At 33.0% G+C, this 23511-nt stretch overlaps 2 protein-coding genes across 3 annotated transcripts in view; one reads left to right on the top strand and one right to left on the bottom strand.

Moving 5' to 3' along the window:
* The window catches only part of l(2)05287 (WD repeat-containing protein l(2)05287), a 63553-nt gene that overhangs the window by 25837 nt on the left and 14205 nt on the right, over positions 1-23511 (bottom strand). For both annotated transcript variants that reach the window (XM_089636739.1, XM_089636738.1), the window contains 3 exons: positions 22739-22880; positions 21406-21554; positions 16651-16839 (listed from right to left, as the gene is read on the bottom strand). In XM_089636739.1, the coding sequence (XP_089492865.1) occupies positions 16651-16839; positions 21406-21554; positions 22739-22880 (480 nt within the window). The remainder of the gene's footprint in view (positions 1-16650; positions 16840-21405; positions 21555-22738; positions 22881-23511) is intronic.
* LOC149420496 (uncharacterized) lies at positions 9086-11223 on the top strand. The gene is made up of 2 exons (XM_089636740.1): positions 9086-9433; positions 10934-11223. The coding sequence occupies exons 1-2, from the start codon at positions 9347-9349 to the stop codon at positions 11042-11044; spliced, it is 198 nt and encodes a 65-aa protein (XP_089492866.1). The 5' UTR covers positions 9086-9346; the 3' UTR covers positions 11045-11223.

Raw genomic sequence — 23511 nt, 5'->3', positions numbered from 1 at the left:
AAAATATGTAGGTTAGATATCTTAGTTTTGAAGTGGTTTGATTAATATGAGATTTCCAATTAAGATTAATATCTATTGATACTCCTAAATATTTTATATTTTTGACATTAGCGAGTTCGTTGCACAGGAAGCACATTTCTTGATTGCAAGTTGTATTATGGATTCTAATTTTAAGGTTGTCTTTTGGTTTGTTTTTGATGTTTTTATAAAAAGGTAAGTAAAATGTTTTGCTGTAGTTTAAGACAAGTTTGTTGTATTTTAACCATTTTGAAACAAGTGAAATACATACAGTTGCATTCGAAAAAGTTTCTGTCCAATTATTACCATCCACTATTATTGCCGTGTCATCGGCGTAAGAAACAATTTTACCAGGGATTACAAAATTACATAAATCATTAATATAAATTAAGAATAAAATCGGGCCAAGAACAGTTCCCTGCGGAACTCCGTTTTTTATCTGTGTTTCTGAACTATAATTATTCCCAATTTTTGTTTTTTGTGTTCTGTCTTTAAGATAGTTTGATAGTAATTTTAGTGTGTGTTTTTTGAAGCCCAGTTGAGTTATTTTTTTAATGAGTAAATTATGATTAACGGTGTCGAAAGCTTTTCTTAAATCTAGGAATATGGCAAGACATTTCTTTTTTTTATCGATAGATGTATAAATATTTTTTGTCAATTCATATATGGCATCCTCAGTGCTTAGATCTTTACGAAAGCCGTATTGGTTTTTCGATAGAATTTTATATTTTTCTAAGTGTTCAATGACTCTAAATTTGATGCATTTTTCGAATATTTTTGATAGGTTTGAAACAAGGGATATTGGTCTGTAATTGTCTAATTTATGCGTATCCCCAGATTTATGAATAGGTATTATAGTGGAGATTTTAAACTGTTCTGGAAAATGACCATCTTTGAGGCATATATTAAAGATATGTTGTAATGGCGTTAATACATGTTGTTTTATTTTTTTTAATGTATCACATGATAGGCCATCATTTCCCTTAGAGTTGGATGGTTTTAGGTTATCAATATATTTTTCAATTTCATTAAATGTAATAGGAGAAAAATATTCTATTGAGTTAATTGAATCGTTATTAGAGTCTAATAGAGGAGATGTCTCCATATAATCATGATTAACATTAATGCCGGAAGATTGAAGTACCTCGTCTACTATATTTGTAAAGAAGTTATTAAAACATTCTGCAATGGTCGATTTGTTAGTTATTATTTCATTATTTATTTTAACCTCATTTACAATATTTGAAGACATAATTTTTTTGTTGGCAATTTCATTTATAATATTCCAAGTTTTTTTAGTATTATTTTTAGCATTTTCAATTTGTTCACAATAGTATTTCTTTTTGCAGTTTCGTATCAGTCTATTTAGTAAGTTTCGGTACATTAGATATTTTGTTTTCAGGTAAGGCATTGTTCTGAGATTATTATTTTGGCAATCCATTTGATATTTTATCATTTCTCTATATAATTTATCCCTTTGTTTAATTGATATAATTAATCCAACTGTAATCCAAGGTTTAATTTTTTTATATTTTCTGTTAGTGACAACTATTTTACTTTCACTTTTTAGAATATACTCTCTAAGAGTATTATAGAAATTCTCTAATGCTAAATGTGGATTTTCTATTGATATTACATTTTCCCAGTTTTCTGACTGAAGTAAAGAGTTTAGAGTTTTATAATCAATGTCTACTTTTTCTAGAGTTACAGAATTTTGGTTTAGAGGTGTATTTTTGAAATGGTGTCCATAAAAGGTCGGGTAATGATCTGTGATATTAGTTTCAAGAATTGAAGAGATAATATTGGTCGCCTTGTGCGACTTGACAAATATGTGGTCTAAACATGCAGAGTTACTTAAGGTTACTCTAGTTGGTGAGCTAATATATGACGTATATCCAGAGCTTGATAAACAATCTAGATACTCATTTTGACAATTTACATTTATATTGTTATCATTAATATTTATATTAATGTCACCTGTCAAAATGGAAAAAGTAAAATTGTTTCTGTCAAGATTTCTAACAAAAGATTTTAGTTCTTTTACAAATAAAAAATCATTTAATGATGGGGATCTGTATATGGCTAGTACGTGATATTTATAGTTGTTTTGAAAAAAGGTTAATTTTATTGCATTGGCTGACTTAAATTCAATAAATTCAGTGGCAACATTTTTCAGAGTATTATGAAAGAAGACAGTGACTCCATCATGACCAGTATGCTTACAGGCAGAGGAAATTGTGGTATATTCTGATAAGTTATATGGAATAACATCTTTCATTTGTGTTTCAGTCAAAACAATTACGCTTGGAGAAAAATCTAGGTTATTAATAAGGATACAGAGCTCATCGAAGTGTTTCCTTAAACTTCTAATATTCATATTTAAAATAGAGAAATTAACATTTTTAAAAAGTAGATTTAGTTCATTTGGGTTTGTACATTTATAATTTTCATGTATATGGTTTTCTTCAGCCATGTTAAAGGTTGATTGGTGTTTGCTATGTGGTGTTATTATTATTATTCGGAGGGGATGTCTTCTGTGCTGTTTATTTGTATGATGGGAGATTTTTCATTTTTTCTCATCCAAATTTTTCCGTTCTTTGCCCAAATAAATTTGTACCCAAGCCTTGAAGATTTAGCAAGGTAAAGTAGATGTTTATTGTATTGGGTCAGTTGTTCGTTAATATATATTGTGTTGTTTTCTTCAAAATTTATGTTTTTTGCACATAAAATACCATATTTCTTTTTATGTGTTATGATTACGTCTTTACTATCTTTGTTTTGTAGACAAACTACAATGGGAGGATTTTTGTTCGGGTTTTTATTTTTGCTTCTGAAAATATTTGCCACTTTAATAGTTTCTTTATCACATTTGAGTGTTTCCAATATATTATTAAATACTTTTGTGATATTTTCATTTTCCTTCAAAGGAACACCCTGTATTTCGACGTTATTTTGTTTTTCATTTTGCTCCATTTTATTAATATGTAGTTTTATTTCTTTATTTTCTGCTTGAAGTTGTTTAATCAATAATTCTTTGCTTTTGTTTTTTTCTTCATATTCGTCTAGTTTCTCACAGCAAAATTCGACGGACTTCTTAAGTTCTTTTATTTGTTCATTAAAAGATTTCATAAGTTGACTGGTTAATTCATTAAATTTTTTTCAATGCATTTGATCATTTTATTAGTCATTGTGTCTTCTTCTTCCGAGTCGCTAGATGGCGCCTTTTTTTGAGGTTTCTTTTGCTTATTCATTTTGAAGAAAGGTTCGATGATCGGATATTTTAAATTTAAAAATAAAAATGTACGAATTTATTTATTTATAAAATAACTTTTTCTTTGTGCTTCAGTAGGATTCGATCCGACTTCACCGGAATGTCTGCATAAACTCGTCCGGCTGTTTATACCACTGACCCACGAACGGCGCAAGGCGATGCGTGGATTTATCAGATTATAATAGGAACCGAGCAGCAAAGAAAATAAAAATAGTTGTTTATTGTTGTGTTCATTGATTGCTGTTAATTTTTTGATTTTTTTTTTTTAGAGAGATGAGTCCTATTTCACTGATTCAAAAACACTTCGTATGATAATTTAATTATTGTTAGCTAATTTTATATCAATAGAATTTGATGTATTTCACTAGACAAATTTTAATCGTAGCTGGTAAAATACATTGAGCTGTCACTTTTTGATTGTTACTTCACTTTATCATTGGATCACAAATGTTTTTCAATGTTTCTCAGTACACAAGTCACTTTTGAGTTAAATTGAATTGAAATCCTTCACTGTAAACACTTCAAACACCGCAAAAACTTTTTACTTTCTATTTCATGGGTTAAAAATCATATATTTTTAATGTTAGTTCGGAGCGATTAAGATGCGTATATACTGTGTAAGGTACTTTTGTAAACTGAATTGAGTCGACTCTTTGGGCCGTACAAAAATATGGAGCTGGTTCTGAAGTTCCCGCTGTTAATAAAATGAGTCATGAGTCATGACCCATCATTGAGAATTGAGTCGACTCTTTGGGCCGTACAAAAATATGGAGCTGGTTCTGAAGTTCCCGCTGTTAATAAAATGAGTCATGAGTCATGACCCATCGCTACATCACTGGTGCAGACTGTCGTCAGAAGTGGGAATATTTAGAAACCCGATTAATCTCGTTCTGTCGTGTAACTTCCAGCTTCCTTCGGTTCCGAGTTCCGACCTGGTAACAACTGGCAACTGGCAACTAACCTCCAGCCAGATAGTGAGTAATCAAAATAACAAGCTAACTGAAAAATCTTTCATAATATCATCATTATCGAATGACTTATAATTGCTACCCGGCTTCGCCCTTATTTCAATGTCGTTTATTATTTTTTTTAATATACTACAAAGTTTCATTTACTTTTAAAATTAAACAATTGATGATGATTGTTATTTCGAGCTCAGGCAACGTTCACCTCAGACTCAATCTCAGACAGAACAGTTCTGTGAATTTCGTGACCCCAAAGCTCACCAATAGCCAGTATTTAGAGAGAAACATAAACAGGCTTAAGGCGATGCACCACGTAGTAATGCAAAATCATGTATTTTTGGTTTGAAAATTTGGTCGCCTAGAAATGTTTCAGATGCTTTAATTAAATACTGCGAGTAGAATACATCTTGGCCTTTGAAATAATCGAGTATTTTTTAGATAAGTCTTTTTATAAGCCTAGAAAAAAGTAATGTATAAGGCCTATGAAAACTGCTTTAAAGTTCAAAATCTCCTACTTACGAACCCATTTTCGGTTATGATTTTATTGTATAATATGGCAAATTAAGTTATTTATAAAATGATCGGAAAAAATTAAATATTTATGCCTGAACATCCACAAAATAAAATAAAAGGCACTTTTTGGCCATGTTTTTTTCTTGCTTAAATCAAAACAGGCAGATGGTGTTAAGCGGGAATTTAAACCTTATCGCCATCTAAGTATGGAGTGTTAATGATAGCGGCTCGATTTAAAATATTACACTACGTAGTGCATCGCCTTAAAAATATGTGTACAAATTTATAGAAAATCAACACAAACATTAACAATCTGTGATGATGCGATCTAGCATACTCTAACATACTTGTATTGCTTTTTGCTTTTATAAATTGTATAATTTTTTTTATGAACTGTACCGTAAATTGTGTTTATATATTTTTATATAAAATGTATATATTTTTCATAAGTACTTTTACCAAAATAGCTTAACTTGATCATTTATATTCAAAGAAATAATTTTTTCCCTCATTTTAATTTAAATAAACATAGTAATATATGGCATAAATAATACCGTTACAGGACCGATGATGTTTCCGCAATATCTTGTTCATTAAAATTAAAATTTATTTTAATATGCTAGGAGCATTTTTAAGGTACGAAATTCCACATAAGAAGTGTGTTTTTATCTTGTCTCTCGGCAAGGCATAAAGGTTCGAACAAAATTTTACATTTCCGAAAGGTCATTCGGGAGCACAAGCGATCAAGATGCATATGCTGTACGATTATACAGGCTCTGATTAAGAAATCTTGTTTTGATATAATATTTAACAAGAAAAAAAATCTCGTAAATTGTATAAAAGCGATAGTAAAAAAAAACCGTAAAATCGTATGATTTTTATGCGATGCAATCATTGCTATTTTAAAATTAATCTGACAGCAGTGCAATAATGTGTAATAAAGTGCGCCAAATGACTCCACAATAAACCGTGAACACTTAACCCTAAAGCTATGTACACATTTATTATATTCATGCTCGACGATTTGACTCGATCGATCATGTTGGCTTGGAACCATGCTCGTCGTTGCGTCCACACGCTCGAGCAGCTCGTCAAATCTGCCAAACATCGAGCAAGAATTACGGCCGAATCTTTTTCGTATCGAACCGTTCGCTCGATATCGAACAAAAAAGCATCGAGCGAGAAGGTACACACATTAAAAAAACACACTTACATTTTACCATTTTACACACTTTTAAACACAAGCGCCAGCTTCTATAGAAGAGAAACATTAAAAAAAGCAGTGATAACTAGTTTTATGGATTATCTTAACTAACATACATTATTAGACTATGTAAATTGATTAATTATTTAATAAAGAAGGAAAAGAAAAATAAAAAAAAGGTTGATTCGGAGAATTTGAAAAATTCATCAAATTTCAACGTTCATTTTCTAGTTCTGTGAAAGATTTTTTCAAATTCTGTTTTTATTTCAGGTCTGTCAATCAACTATCCTATAATGATATAATAACAGAACTTGAATAGGAATTTCACAGAAACCGTTAATGAACGTTGAAATTTTATGAATTGTTCAAATTGTCCGAAACAACCAGTCCTAAGACATGTTCGAAAGAGCGTAAAACCATCGAGCATGAACGAGCGTGGGTACACAGCTTAAGCCCCCGGATACCCAATTTGTACGATTTATAACAAGTTTCTCATTAAATCTTTGTTTTTAGGTTCCAAAAAAAAAGTTATTTTTGAAGATAATATCTATACATTTGTTATACCGAAACTTTAATTATATTAAATTACATGGATTGAAAAAAACCCCAGTTCTGTAATTTAATATTTTATAGGCATGAAAAAATCCTGTGTATCTTTAAAAGCAGCTAAAGCATTTGTCGAGAGATTTTTGCTCTATTTCAAACGAGTCGTGATTTATTAAATATTATCATTTTTTAATATTGGCGGTAACATACGAATTTGCATATTATCTCCCTTTCAAACCATCTTTGAAAGCTTACTATACGCTCATGGACTACAATTAAATACTGAGGAGACGACAATCGGACTATAATTTTATGATATTTATTAATTTTAATTATCATAAATTTGAAATACACATACATTAATATACAGGGTTTTCCAATAAGAGGTGTTATTGTGAATAGCCCGCTATTTCGGTAGATGTTACTTTTGAAGATGTAATTTTCTGACATTTGACAAGTAGAAACTACGCCATTAATAAAAACGGAACGATGCACGCTTCAACAACGCATTGAAATTATTAAAATTCACTTGAGTGAATCAAATGCAAATCATCTTGAGTGATGAGGCCCATTTCCACCTCGGTGGCTTCGTCAACAAGCAAAATTGTCGCATCTGGGGCTCGGAAAACCCGTTATTAGAGTTATTGTTGAAAAGCCTCTCTATCCTCAACGTGTGACTGTTTGGTGCGGTTTATGGTCCGGTGGAGTCATTGGACCTTACTTTTTCGAAAATGAGGCTGGAGCAACAGTTACGGTGAACGGATTGCGCTATCGAGAGATGATTAATGATTTTTTATGGCCGGAATTGGATGGTATTGATTTGGACAACGTTTACTTTCAACAAGACGGCGCTACGTGCCACACAAGCAACGAAACCATTGATCTTTTACGATTGAATATCAAAATAACACCTCTTATTGGAAAACCCTGTATATTAATAATTTTGGTAATACGATTTTCGTTCGTCCGCTTACGTTACGCCGACTTTCGTTACGACAACTACCTGAATAAAGCTTCGAAAGGCCTTGGAAAACAGTCGTCAAAGTAACGAATATTTTTTTCGGGTCGACTGCACTGATAACCGAGTCAACAACATAACCTTACTAAAATATCTACATCTCTAAATAATATAAAACAAATTCACCATCCGCGTCTGTCTGTTTGTGCGCTTAGTTCTTCTAAACTATGCAACGGAGTTTGAAAGGTTTTCACTATCATTTAGAGAATTTCTTCCGGAAGTTTTATATATATAATATATGGATATTATATATATATTGAAAGTAGAGAAAAGTCAAGCAACGCTGGGTACATGTCAGCTAGTATTTAAATTAGAGTGTTTGTAGCGAGCGGGGGATTTGGCAGCCTGGCTTTGTTTTTTATACAAATCTACATTTTCTTCCGAGAATGATGAAATTTTGCATACTTGAAAAGAGAACAATAGATAGGTCACTCTTTTCAGCACATCCGGGATTTAAGCTAATGTGCAATAAAAAATATAAATAACACGTATTATATAAACATCAAGTAAAAAGTTTCAATGTTTTTTCTTCTATTTTGACATTGACGGGAAAAAGATCAGTGAAAAAAAAAGCCAGTGAAATTGAGTACCTATTCTTAAAATAAGGATAAAATTTTCATTTTAAGCTTAGCGTTAGATCAGTTTTGATTGCTGAAATCAGTCTTCACACTGGCAAAAATAAATACAGGGTTTTCCAATAACAGGTGTTATTTTGAATAGCCCGCTATTTCGGTAGATGTTACTTTTGAAGCGGTCATTTTTTGACATTTGACAAGTAGAAACTACGCCATTAATAAAAATGGAACGATACACGCTTAAATTATTAAAATTCACTTGAGTGAATCAAATGCAAATCATCTTGAGTGATGAGGCCCATTTCCACCTCGGTGGCTTCGTCAACAAGCAAAATTGTTGCATCTGGTGCTCGGAAAACCCTAGAGTTATTGTTGAAAAGCCTCTCCATCCGCAACGTGTGACTGTTTGGTGCGGTTTATGGTCCGGCGGAATCATTGGACCTTACTTTTTCGAAAATGAGGCTAGAGCAACAGTTACGGTGAACGGATTGCGCTATCGAGAGATGATTAATGATTTTTTATGGCCGGAATTGGATGGTATTGATCTGGACAACGTTTACTTTCAACAAGACGGCGCTACGTGCCACACAAGCAACGAAACCATTGATCTTTTACGATTGAATATCAAAACAACACCTCTTATTGGAAAACCCTGTACTTTGAAATGGAAAATTTCGTACCAATTGCGAATATCTTGTTTGTGCTCCTGTTAAAAAATAAAAAAAAGTAATTGGTTGCTAGGCCGATACGTTTCGCGAAGGTTAAAAACAATAATAATAATAATAATGAAGGTTAATCAATAATAATTAATCGAGGTCTCAAATCATGCAATTAAAAATGATTAAAATGGCACAAGGAAAAAAATATCGTTACATTATCGCCGCACTGAAAAGGTTAAGGCATCTTCGAGGGGGGTGAGATTATTACTAGTGGACGAGCGTATATAAACCGGGCTTCATTAAACTGGGGTCAGTTTGTCTCAATTTTTTGTGGAGAGAACACACATTGTCACACAGAAAAAAAAAAAACATACAAATTGTAACATTTTACTGTGGTTTTGCTTAGCAAAATGACGAAAGAATTGTAAATTGTGAATCGCAAAAAACTTTTTTGGTTGAATTGAAAATTTTTGTGACTTTGTTCCGTGAAAAATATAAGTCAGCTTTTTAAGATTGATAAGTGATTAGTGCGGTAAAGGGAGTTGTTTTAGTGAAGCAGAACAATTTAATAGAAATTATGAAGGGTTACTATTGGTGGATGAGTCTGTTAGGGGTGTTGTTGCTAAGTTTGACTGCATATTCGCGCCCTGCCTCTCCGCAATCAGTGAGTAGTATTTTAATGCATTTATTACTTTATATAAAAAGATCAACCACTTTGATATCGTAATGATGTTTATAATTCATATAACTCAATGTCTCAAGTATGATAATTTTTTTTTACTAAGTACACGTTTTTCTGTGATGGGTAAAATAAATGTTCCATTTTAAATAATTAAATAATTTCAATTATCAACTTAACTATAAATAGGTACCCGTCGCAAATTATTACAACACTGATATGAGAAGGTCATCAGGTCTTTGTCATTAATCATTAAAAATAAAATGAATTAATTTAAATGTATAAAATGTTTGCTTGTATTGTTGACATACTAAACACTAAAATATTAAAATACCCAACATGTCGCGTAACAATAGCGCGTGTTGCTTATACGTCCAAAAGATAACTTGTTTAAAAAAAACATGTTTTAAGCTGTCACAGGTAACATCTATATAATAATAATAATAGTGTTTTATTATATATTTTTTTGTAACAAATAGATATAATGATATCCTCACTGGGATCTCCCGTGCTGAGGATTTCATTTACATATTATGTATAATTTAATTATAAGAAAATTAATATTACATCAAAATTACATATGAATTTAATTATGAACATATATCATGTAGTATAATTTTTTTTTTTTAAATAATTTTTAAAATAAGTAAGATAGTGTTTTTTGGTATAGTTCAGTTGATTCTGTTTTAGTCTGTGTTTGATCTCAGTAAATTTTCTATTTCAGATCTCCCTATGTTAAGTATCCAGCTTTTTATTTGAGAATTAAATGTTAAAGTGTTGAGGTTTTTGAGTGTGAGTGGTATTTTATTGTAGAGTTTAATACTATGATATAAGAAGCTTTTTTGCCCAAAAGTTGTATTAGTAGTTATTTGTTGGATAAGTTTTTGACCATAAGATCTAGTGTTTCTATTGTACGTGTTTGTTGTTATATAATATAGGTATGTAAAAAATACACGCGTATTCGAATGCAACATTGTGTCAAATTTTCAAAGCAATCGCTGAAGAACTTTCGGAGATTTTGAACAAACAAACATTTACATTTTTATTTATATAGATAGATTAATTGCACTCTCAGGTTAATAATAATTAACATTCTTTACTTTATGAGATTTATGTATAATTTGCAGAAATTCAAATTATTTGTAATAAATTTATACTGTACTGTATTCTTGTTCAATAAAACTATCAAGTTTATTAAATCCAATTATTATCTTATTCATACCGGAAATTGTTCAATAAAACTATCAAGTTTATTAAATCCAATTATTATCTTATTCATACCGGAAACTGCATAATCAAAACACGCAATAACTATAAACAACAGACACATTATATACTAGCCTCAATGACAATTATTATTTATATACCTAGCTCCTAAAACTTCCAACCTTCTAAAAGAAATGTTTTTAATTTTAGTTTTTTTGCTACCAACATAAAATCAAATTCAACATATTTTTTTCAACATCCACCCCCTTTAAATTTCAGCAGCAAGCCCTCCGAGGCATGAACCTCGTCCCCCAATGGCACTGCCTCCGGTACCGCAAGTTCGACTTCGTCAGGAGATGTCGGAACTACAGAGCTGGTCGCAGATACTGAGTCGGATAACCCTGCAGCTGCGGGAAGCAGCAAACAACTCCACACACTCCCAAACAAGACATCATAACCGTACGATGGGGTTTCATGACAAAACAGAACACTTAAGAAAGTGATGTAATGCGATGAAAAAAAAATCATCTCCCCTAACTTTAACTATTATTTTATTATGTTCTGTTGTAACGGATATATTTTTCCGGTTACTGTGTGATGGGGATGCTATCGTTAATTACCAATCTATGCAGGACGGAACACTTGCTCAGAATCGCAGAACCATCCATCAAATGAGAGATGATTTTGCTGATCTTTTTAAAAATTTTTCTCTATTTTTATCTGCAGAACATTAACAAAGTTAAACAGAGACTTATTTATGAGGTTGGAATATATTTCAAACAGTTACCCAGATAAGATAACGCAAGGTGGTATAAGGACTGTAATTGAACTGCCTACAGCTAGGAGACCAAAGAATACTAAACAAATGTTATGTTTAAGTATGATTAAATGTTTCAAATTTAGATGCAAATTAGAATGTGACATTCAGTCATTAGGTGGGCAAAAGTTGCGATGACATGGTTAAATGCATAAATTGGAAATTGCACGGGCAATGATGAATTGCAGTTTGGGCAAAGCCCAGTTCCAGATAGAACATTTACATACATATTATGGATCATAACAAGCATGAATGAGTATGAATCTGTTAAAATAAACAGCACAGTCGATCGATATAGGTTTTATTGATAATGTCGGTACATTATTATTGTCATCATTCCCGAACATGATCGCCAGCGTCAAAAACAACAGTTCACAATAACTAAGTGTTCTTATTTTATACAAAATGAACTGTTATTTATACGTTAGTGATATGCAGTTGTGCTCGGGAACATTGTCAAATTGTCGATAAATCCTTTATCGATTGACTGTACTAAATACCCAAAAATTTATACAAAATATTAGTTTCATAATTTCAATGGAGGCGATGTACCATTTACCATTGTTTGTTGTTTATGCAACTTTTGTCACATTGCAGTAATACATTATATTATAAGAATTTAAAAAAAACTGCAATTGTAAAATACCCAAAAGTAGATATTTTGTTTTCTTCAAACATTCTATGAGGCCAGATTACTTAAATTAAATGAATACCATACAAAATTACACTGATAGGATGTAGCAAATTAGTTTCATTAAGGTTTTGATATTTGATGTATTGGACTGCAAACATATTAATATTGTCTATAATATTAAGTCTTCTATTCACATTATTTTTTTTTATATTTTTTTTTTTTGACTCCCCTTGGCCGGGAGACCTATCGGTCTTCGGCCCCTTAAATAGCGGCATAGAACAAGCGGCATTTTTTTATATAAATACCGCACAAGAGTCCCAACTACTCCCAACCATCTGAAGCCAGTGAGACTATGGCATCCCCATTTGGGGTATGTTGTGAGGCTGAAGGTAGTGGGGAGGGGAAAAGGATGGTGGGGAAGTACCTGGCTATTCAGATTTGGTCACCAAACACGGGTAAAATTATTTCAAGCTAGGTTTAAATTCTGAATGGTGGTCTCTGGAACATGCCGCAAGCATACTATATATTATTTCAAATGAATAAATTGTGAAATAACACAAATTAATCAAATAAAATTTACTTGCGCATGCCGGGATTTGAACCCGCGACCTTCGGCCTGCTAGTCGAGAGCCTTACCCTTAGACCAAAGCCTGACGAAAAGTAACAAAAAACCAAAGATTTTAAGTTTATTAAATAAGAGTTGAAGATGATCACCATCAGTTCTATGAGAAGTGTAAAAAAATTATTTTATTCTCAAAATACCAAAGAAAATATCGCATTTAAAGGAGAAAATCAGTTTTCACATGAATAAAAGCATACATATTTATTTAACTCTTAGGACGGGTTGTTTCGGAGAATTTGAACAATTCATCAAATTTCAACGTTCATTTTCGGGTTCTGTGAAAGACTTATTCAAGTTCTGTTTTTATATCATTGTAGGCTAATTGATTGAAAAAACTGATATAAAAACAGAACTTGAAAAAATCTTTCACAGAACTTGAAAATGAACGTTGAAATTTGATGAATTGTTCAGATTCTCCGAAACAACCCGTCCTTAATAGATTGGCTTGTTGAAAAAGCATTTATATTATGTAGTTAGGTACTTAACTTGTAAGGAAAATGAAGAAAATAAACATAAATAAATGAAATCTCGCAAACAAGCCAGAAAAAACACAAATTTATTACATTTAAAATTTATGCAATTTTGCGCACTAAATGCGGTTAAAATTTATATAACTATGCGCACCGAATGCGGTTGAAATTTTAGTTTATAAAACTTAAGGAATATTTGTTGAGGTGTTGAAGAAAAATTGTACAGGGTCTGATTTAAGTACCTAATCTATTGCATAGACATAAGATTATATTAAGGTAGTTTCTTTTATTGAAAATGTATCATAATTTTGTAAGAAACTTTATATGCATTAAAAAATGCTTCGAAAATAATATGTTTATATTTTTTTAAACGAATTACACAAATTAATAGTGTTGCATCTTAAGTGAACCTTTATAATTTATTGCAAGAACCCTTGAGGTGATTTCTCACCAAAAATAATCCATATAAAATATGTATAGTAATAGTTTTGCTATGATTGTCATTTTGATAACGATTGTTCAATCAATAATTGTACAATAATAATCGAATAAAATTTAAGAAAAAAATGTGTTTTATTACCTATCTAAAAGAAAAATATTTTACAAAGTATAATACATCCCAAGAGAAGCAAACAAGTGTAAAATTAAATCTCCTGATAAACAAATGCACTTTTTTTAAATACATCTCTTTGAATTTCTCTTTTGTTTTTGATGATGAATGAATGCAAATCTTGAAAGTGGAAATCAACCCACTTCCCGACAACCAATTGAGCTGAAACTCGACAGATAAACTCGTTGTCAATAACAATGCATTCTATCAATCACGCCACACAAGCGGACGTATACGCATTTCTCTGAAATCAAATGAGGATGAAAATAAGGTCAGTAGCGCAATGTCTGGGAAGAAAGGTTCAATCCTTAGCCAGAACGAAAAAATAAAAATATTTTTTGATGTTTTAAATTGGTTGATTTTTTACAATTGCATTAGATTTTATTTTTCGTTCCTATCAATTATGGAAATAAAAACGTTTAATCATCTTCGTTATAATGTCATGACTGTTTGATGAATCTGATGTTGGAATTGAAATTGTTTCATCACTAATAATGAACATAATTATTTTGCAACCAATTAAAAAAAAAAGTTTGAATTATCAGTAAAATGACATACATCGAACCAATGACTTCTAGTTGTCAAGGGTCACGAAATGACTTATAATAATAGCTCAGAAATGAAAATAAGTATGTCATTTCTTAGGGTAACGATTAAGAGTGCTAATTCTAGTCAAAATGCAAAAATAGACAAAAATCTATTAGTTAAGGGAAGTATTTCACCACCTCTGGGTAAATTGTAAATTAGTGCTACTCGTCAAGTAGCATATATTATAATCTGTACTGCCACCGCTGCGTAACGCTACCATCAAGTAATTGACGTACAGTTTCCCAACAGTTTACTCAGAGGCAGTGAAATAACACCTTAGTGTAGTCGTCAACTACTCTACAGAGGACTTATTTACGGAAATAATTTTAAAACTATCATAGGGTTACTGATACCGATAAGCACATAGTAAAAGCATTCACGCTTGAATTGATATGCAATCCTAATTGGATAATTCCCTCTTTATTCATATTGCATGCAGTGGTGTTGCAATGAAACAGATGGGACGTCAGTTATGTATAGTCCTTCCAACAGGGACAAGTATGACTCCTTACAAATATAGTAAACCACAGAATTTTTTTTTCAAATGTGAAACCGCACAAGAGTCCCAACTGCTCCCAACCGTCTGGAGCCAGTAAGACTATGGCATATCCAATAGGGGTATGTTGTGAGGCTGAAGGTAGTGGAGATGGGAAGAGGATGGTGAGGAAGTACCTGGCTATTCAAATCTGGTCACCAAACACGGGTAAAGCAATTTTAAGCAACGTTTCAATACAGCTGGGGTTTGAACCCGTGACCTCAGGTTCGCAAATAATTACCAAAGTTGCCTCCAAATCATGAAAAATCGACATCTTTACTGGCCTATATATCATAATTTAAAACACAAATAAATAAAACAGCAATCATTCATACTAGATATTTGCTACAACTTTTGATTAAAAAAATTCAGTTTGGTTAAGTATTTTGGCTTCAAATCCAAAATTAAGTTTTGTTTGTATGTTTTGAAAAAGGCCGTGCAAACCATTCCTCTCAATTCTTTAATTATTGAAGAAGATAATACCAACAACGCCCAATGAAAATATGAAAGAGATAAAAAAAAGGTAACAATCACAGGTGGGGATCAAACTCAGGACCTCTGTCTTGACCTCTGACCTCTGAGCAATTGAGATCTTATTATTTTTGTCTTTAATTAACCTATTAAAGGTAATATCTGAAGGCAAAATGACCATATAGGGTGAACACTGCAACTGCAGTGCTCCATAGTGTTAATGCTTCGTTTTTTTAGGGTAGACAGCTTTTATGGACCGTGCGCTGCTGACATTTAGGTATGCTGAGAGTCGGTAACCGGATAAAAAAATAACAGTGACAAAAGAGAACATGATAAAATAATAAGTTGGGTTAGGTTAAGTAAGTTTTTTTTTCACTTTTCTTCATTGTTTTGTTTTGTCATGAAACCACATAGAGTCCTACTAAAGCCATCATTGTCAGAGCTACGGGCATCATATATTTTGGTCCCTGACCCATTTGATGGGGTCTGTCCATTACAGTGTCTTTAACCAATCATATGACGTTCGTGTGCTATGTACGCTATGTGAAGTTGCCGTGATTTACAACCGCGGCCATTATGTTTGGTATACATGTGGTCCTTAACTCCACAACAACAAGTTATTAACAGACAGATCAATTTGTGGATTACAGAGAAACCCTCTCATAAGATTCTTAAAGGGAACCTTATAAGGGGGTTTTTACTGTATAATTTAGTTCTGTATGAAATATAATTAGCTGTTGGAAATTACAGCTAGTTGCGGTCAGCGTCAACTGCGTATGAATATTGTTCAATACAACGCAAAGCGGTCTCTGACTAAGTATCGTTTTAGCAGTTTTGACGCTGAATAAATAAAAAGGTGTAACAGTATATACTTTGTGAACGATGTTATGCTTCATTTGGAATGGTCTTTTGGTTATGTACCTTCCTACTATACATCTTTGTGGATTTTCTTATCAGATACGGCTGATACACAGCGCATAGCTTCAAGCAATCTACCGGCGCCAAGCAAAATAACAGTAACAGTAGTTGGAACTCCCTAATATGTATTATTGATAGTTATTTATTATTTTTGTTAGTGTTCGAGTCAACGTCGGCATAATTTCTAATGGTTATATTCAAGTTGACAATTGCGAATGTCAGTCGCCGTTAGCGATTTTTTAAAAATTATTGTCGTCAGCATCCAATACTAGTGGCAACCTTATAGAGCTTTTTACTGTATATATTAGAGAAATTAACAAATTGATCCTACCTCCGTGATGGCAGCCCTCGTGTTCAGCACGTTGCTGGCTCCATCTTGCTGTGCCCTGACGATGGAGGTCTTCTGTTCAGCCATGAGGGCACTGTAGGCTGAAGGCGCAGGCCGGGAGCCTGAGGGTAACTTCTCCAGGACCTGGGAAGACTCGGAGTCGGATTCCGATTGCTCGATTACGAAGATTTCCTGGAGTAAAAAAAGAAAAAAATTAATAAATCATTTTTGATGGACAATGTTAATCGCATATTTTTGGTGCAAACATCGCCACACGAAAGCTATATGTAGTGCTGTTTTTATTTCAGTGTTAATACAGCACAAATCTCAACTGCTCCCCACTGTCCGGATCCAGTGAGATTATGGCGTCCCCAAATGGGCTATGTTGCGAGGCCAAAGAAAGTTGGTAAGGGAAAGAATTGGAGGACAGAGAGGTTGAAAAGTACCTGGCTATACAGATCTGGCACTGAACCTGGCTAAAGCCATCTTGATTCTGAATGGTGATCTTTCACCAGGGCGGTGCTGAGTATCTACCACCCTGGAAGGTGCCCCAAGCACACCACATAATATTTATCATATCATATGAATTGAATGTGAAATAATACATATTAATTAAATAACATTTACTCGCATTTACTTGTGCACCTGAATTCGAACCTTTGACCTCCAGATTTGTAATCTAGGATCTTAACTGCTCAACCATGGAGGTGGTAATGTAACCATTTCAAAGTTTTACCGGTTTACGTACTTTCACAGGAAGCAATACATTCCTGTGCAATATGTAGAATAGGCACCCTCATTAAGCAGTCAGATGTTTTTTTCCTCACATGTGAGCGACATTTTTTACGACTGTACTCGGTGATCGCTCACATGTAAGCTCAATATCATCCACGATGGGACTTTAACCTTTATGCTTTGCAAACAATATATAGGACAAAATCAGAATCTCTTGCGCTAATAACAATGTAGATTTTACTTTTTATTTTGTGAATGAAACTTATCTTACTGTTCCAAAGGAATATCTGGGTCATTATTTCTCTGATAAAACATATTGTATTTTTTTGTGTAGTGTTTGTATTCAAGTATGTGTATAAATAATGTATTTATTTATTTATTAACGTCCTTTTAAAATAAAATAAAACCATTTGGATGAATTTTGCTTTAAACCGCTATATCCTTGAAAATACTACATATATTTAATAATTTTTTTTTACGTAGAATTAATTTTTTTTGTATTAATGGCAATGAATTCCTCAACAGAAGGCAAATTATAGAACATTCTGCAGACACGTGACTTATGCATACTATATGCTGTGAGTGTGAAATTTAAATGATTAATGATCTTATTATTCCCGACAACAATTCCTAAACAGAAGGCAAATTATACATAGAACATTCTGCAGAAACGTGACTTATGCATACCATATGCTGTGAGTGTGAAATTTAAATGATTAATGATTTTATTAGTCCCGACAACAACTTCCGACAAGCCACCTTCATTAAATGACTTCCATAAAAATGTGTTACTAAGTCTATAGTCCATTGTCACTTCTGCACGATGCTTATTCATCATCAGTTATTGACCAATTGTTACTGTTCCATAATCTTTCATAAATTCCATAATCTTTGAGATCTATTACCTAATCTACTCATGAAAAATGTAGATGTTTTATAAATCACATTTTTTTAGTTAAAAAGTGATTAAAGCAAAGCGCTAACACAAAACGATCTTTAGGCGTGAAACAAAACGGCATTATGTATATGAATATAAATATCATGTAATCTGAAATGAGCAGCACTACAATGCTGCCACTAGAGAGGAAGTGAGGCAAGTCAGAAAAAAATGGCAAATAAAAGGGAATAAACATGCGCAAGATGTAAATAAAAAGGGCGAAAGAGTAAGTTCTCTCTCATAAAGGCTCTGAAGGTTTTAACTGTAAGAAATTGCAGTAAAAACACTTGTTTGCTAGAGCATTTGGATTCCAGGCATCGTTGGAAACTACGTATGAATTTAATTTTCAGGTAAAATTCTTTTATTACTAACATACCTGTGAAAGATCTCGGGATAGTCTTGTGGACACTATTGCGTATTAATATTGTAGCGGTAGGAACCGTCCGCTTACATAGCAAGACTTCTAAACACGCATTGAATTACAGCTGCCACTCGGAGGATTCAAATAACCTGCGCGTTGAATTCCAGAGAAGCCGTCAGTTGGTTTTCGAGGCTAGTGGGGAACACACCTGAGTGCGAGCCGCTTGATCGTCGGGAGATTATTCACACACGTGAGACATTTTAATAATCCTCATGAAATAGACACATAATTTTATGGATATCTCCATGTTTATAAATTTGTTTAGACTAGTTTCTAGACTGGCGCTCATTGATGATGTCTTATTTTAAGATGTTTAGTTAATATAATTTTTCCAGTAAATGTCATGGCCAAATTCATATTACGTTGGTGCTTTCTAATAGCCAACCACCCCTGTTTTCTAAATGTGAGTCCTTGCTCTTGTATTTAAAGTTTCAATCAAATATACATCATATTATTATAACATCATATTATTACATATATCTCAATTTATATCCTAGTGTTCATTTCAATTCCCATGATTGCTGCAAGCTATGGTGGATCTCATTACCAGAGTACGGTAAGATTAATATATGCGGTGACAATCACGTTACAATATCTAGTTGAAAGGTGTTCCATTATTATCACGCGAGTAGCAGTGCGCGGGGACAGAATTCGGTAGTTCCAATCGTTTGGTGTAAGAGTATGTCAAATTGAACTAATTGGAGGTAAAAAAAAGTGGAACCAATTGTATCGCTTCGTGTCTCGTCTATATATAATACATCAATGCGGATAGTCTGAATCTCAGATCTAATTTTGAAAAAGGCAATTAAAATAATTTTCTGTTAAAAATAATATATTATCGGTAGGTATATTATTACTTTTTATCGGATTTTTCAAACAAACACTTCCAATGTTGAAAATGAAAAAATAATTCTTAAATTCAAAAAGAAAATTCTGGAGTTCATTGAACCAGAGATACAGATAGAGGCACAACCGAAATTAGAATTTTAAATTGTTTTTAATTTTATTATAATTATTTTAAAGTCTTCCATTATAGGTAGGTATTGAATCAATCAAAATTGTTTTATTATTTTTAAGTTTTCCACCGTCCTGAATCAATTTAGGCTAGAAAAATTGTCCTCTATAATACAGGTGAACTGGAGTTCTAGGAAGAGAAATAGGAAGTGGGGAAGACAATTTACAATCTCTTAACCTCTCGGCGAGTATGGCCGTACAAGTACGGCCAGAACAAAAAACTCTCCAAGGAGTATGGCCGTACTATTACGGCCGCGTGTATAACTCCACTCATACGCGATTTATTCACGGAATGTGAAGTGTACTGCCATCTATGGACAGTTTACAGTAATGTGTCAAACATTTTGAACAGTTGTCTCATTTACCGACGTTATTATTTGAAATTTAAAAAAATACGTGACGTCATTAACCGCCATTGCTCTACTTTCTTCGGTTGACAACATTTGATTTAAGAGCGTGCGAGTTTGCTAAGTTTTAACATTGTTTTTATGCGGTTTTCTTGTTATTTTCGCTACGAATCGAAATTTTACGTATTACTATGAGGTTTTGCGTATTGTTGATTGTTACATTATGTAATAATATCGTTCTGTTCAATAATTTATAGAGTGTTTGACGAAAATGGGTAGACACTACAGTAGCTGAGGTTTATATTTTTTTAGCTACCATTATGCTTATGAGCCTCGTCGGAAAAAATAGCTTGAAGAAGTACTGGACCAACAAACCCATTATCGAAACACCTTTCTTCAAAGTTATGTTTTCTCAGGATAGATTTCTCATTTTACTAAGGTGCCTTCATTTTTCTCACAACAAAATACGGAATACTGAAAAATTGCATAAAATAAGGAATCTCTTAGATCCGATGGTGAAAATATTCAAAGGCACATTACATCCCTTCCAAAATTTGTGCATAGATGAGAGTCTTTTATTGTGGAAAGGAAGACTGTCTTTCAAAATTTACATTCCCTCCAAACGCCATCGCTTTGGAATCAAGTTATTTGTTCACTGTGATACACTTACCGGTTATGTATTAGATATTATAGTGTATACTGTATAACAAAAACAACAAACGTTGATACAATTTACTTCAATCTCCTCCCAACATCCTGTGGTGAGTAATATTTTTTAGTAGGTGTTGATATATATATACGTTGTAATCATGTTATGGTAGGTTCACCTCTAATGGTTTACGATCCCTTCAATAGGCTATATTAGTTTTGTCTCTAACTTGTGTGTACAAGTATTTTTTTTTTTTTAAATATTTTTACATTGCTAGATATTGAGAAAACTATGGTTTTGCATTTAATTTTTTTTTAATTCGTATACTTCAAAAATGCTCACTCCTGGGATACAGTTTGCTACAAAAAAGCTCACTCTCCGAGAGGTTTAACACATTTTTTCTACAATTTTGATATACATATTAACATGGTCAACAAAGCAAAGAAAATATTTGTTATTATTAGAATCCTAGATTTTTCCCAACCGTGTACAACTGTACATACAACATAGCGTAGGAATAAACGATAATGTGATTTTCGTACAATAGAACCTATCTCCCATTTCCCCTTACATCATGTACTGTATTTTTTACACAGCATTCTGTGTAAAAACAGAACTAGGTATACTTTAAATCAGTCCTCGTCTTGTTACGCACCTGTTGTTCTCGTAGAAGGTAAAGTCTGAACTCTGTGGGTCCCGCCTGGCTGGGGGCGAAGGCTGCAGAGGTGATGGGGCCCCTCTGAGGGGGCAGAGCACCCAGCAGAGTCACGAGGGGACGAGAGGAACTCATGCGAAATATAAATACTGAAAAAATAAGAAAATAAAAAAGGCATTAATAAAGTAATAAATAAATGAATAATAAAAAAAATTAATATTTAAACTAAAATATATTAAGGTAGAAAAAAGAATTAGTAATTTTAAAGCTTGATAATTTGATACCAAACCAATTCACTCCTATTAACACGTTGGGTGCTGAAAACGCGCCTAGCGTGTATTACGTAATTTCGCGTGGTGCTGAGAACGCGCCTAGCGCGTACGGATTATATAATACGGTAAATGATAAGAAAACTTCATGAGCATCGTTAGTTAGTTAGGAAAAGATGAATTTGTATCAGTTTTATTCTTTATTTAAATTTGGTGTAATTTGCAGCATCCAGTGAATGTTTTAGAAAATACGTCGCAGATAATAAAACTTCATGAACATCGTTAGTTAGTTAGGAAAAGATGAATTTGTATCAGTTTTATTCTTTATTTAAATTTGGTGTAATTTGCAGCATCCAGTGAATGTTTTAGAAAATACGTCGCAGATAAGAAAACTTCATGAGCATCGGTAGTTAGTTAGGAAAAGATGAATTTGTATCAGTTTTATTCTTTATTTAAATTTGGTGTAATTTGCAGCATCCAGTGAATGTTTTAGAAAATACGTCGCAGTGAATGTGTTAAATGTTGGATTATAGGAATTATACAAGAAATTTTTTGGTAAAATCACATATGTATAAATTCTGAAAAATATACAAATTTTAGTAAGGAAATTTTTAATGGAATTTCTTTCCGCGTGTGTTAATTTTGTGTGTATTTTTTCCGTATGAATCTTTCCGTAATGAATCTTTAAGTAATAGAAACAGGGGAGATGGGCCATGAATCGTAATGTGATTTGCAAACATCGTTCACCCATACTACTGCAAATTGCATCTACGCACAGCGGTGCTTAGCCATTATTTTTTGCTACACACAAAATTGCATAACTTTCATTGGCTCGACCGTTTTGACAGTCCATGCAGTTTGACCGTAGCTCGGCAACATTTGGATACTTCGATGCCATTTCTCCCTTTGTTTCTATTATCTACGAATGTATCAGTATTTGTTGCATTGAATAAAATGTCCGGTAAAAGTACCGTGTGTGGCGATCAACTGAATGTTGGATTACTGTTTGAGAGGATAATCTTCAGTAGATTAAAATTACTTTATTAAAGTATTTGTGGATTTACCATCATTTTCACTGGTGACAGCTGCAACTCTATCTGAGAATGGATCTGCGATGAGGCATGAGGTATTTAGTTGTACGACCCACACAAGTCTGAGTGAGAGGGTATTCCAAACTGCCAGGGTCGTTTCTGTTGTGCAAGCCACCTGAAACAATCAAACAAACAATCAATCATCAATGTTACAGGTGGTTTATTTACTTCGGATTTCAGTGGGTTTGCCTTAGGGGTCAGGAAAGATAAATAAAGGTCGCCCTAAGAAGATGAGATGGGGCGATGGCCTAAAAATGAACTGCCAGGTTTGGATAAGTGAGTACTACCAAGAATTGTCTATACTAGAGAAATTTTAAGTCTACGTCATGAAGAATATAAAAATGCACCATCGAGATCAGGAAATATATAGATAGCAGCAAATAAAAATATGCATTGGTATGTGGTTCACAGTCGAAGTATGATACGGTTAAATATGACCGAAGGGGATAGGGTTGAATTAGTGGTAGAGCAAAGCCACGGTAAGGCTGAGGCCTGGAATGAATTTCTAGATGCGACCAAATGTTTAAAGAATTGTCAAATTTTCCTTTCAGAGTCGCTAACATTGTCTTCAATGAGCAGTAAAATTAATGCACAATAAATATGGTATCAGTGAAATGTAAAACTAATATTACTGTATTGTTAGCTGCATATTTAAATATTGGCGCCACAGTCATTTGGTTCACTCTTATGCCGCCAAGAGTGCGCTCTGTCGGCCAACAGGGAAACTACTCCAGCTGCCGTGGGTA

Source organism: Hesperophylax consimilis, chromosome 10, assembly GCF_061612785.1.
Source record: "Hesperophylax consimilis isolate HC1 chromosome 10, BYU_Hcon_1.0, whole genome shotgun sequence".
Lineage (NCBI taxonomy): Eukaryota > Metazoa > Arthropoda > Insecta > Trichoptera > Limnephilidae > Hesperophylax > Hesperophylax consimilis.
This window is presented reverse-complemented; position numbering and strand designations above follow the sequence as displayed.

Coding starts and splice junctions, on each gene's coding strand:
- LOC149420496 (XM_089636740.1), top strand. CDS start 9,347: ATGAAGGGTTACTATTGGTGGATGAGTCTGTTAGGGGTGTTGTTGCTA. Junction 9,434..10,933: donor GCCCTGCCTCTCCGCAATCA/GTGAGTAGTATT, acceptor TTTAAATTTCAG/CAGCAAGCCCTCCGAGGCAT.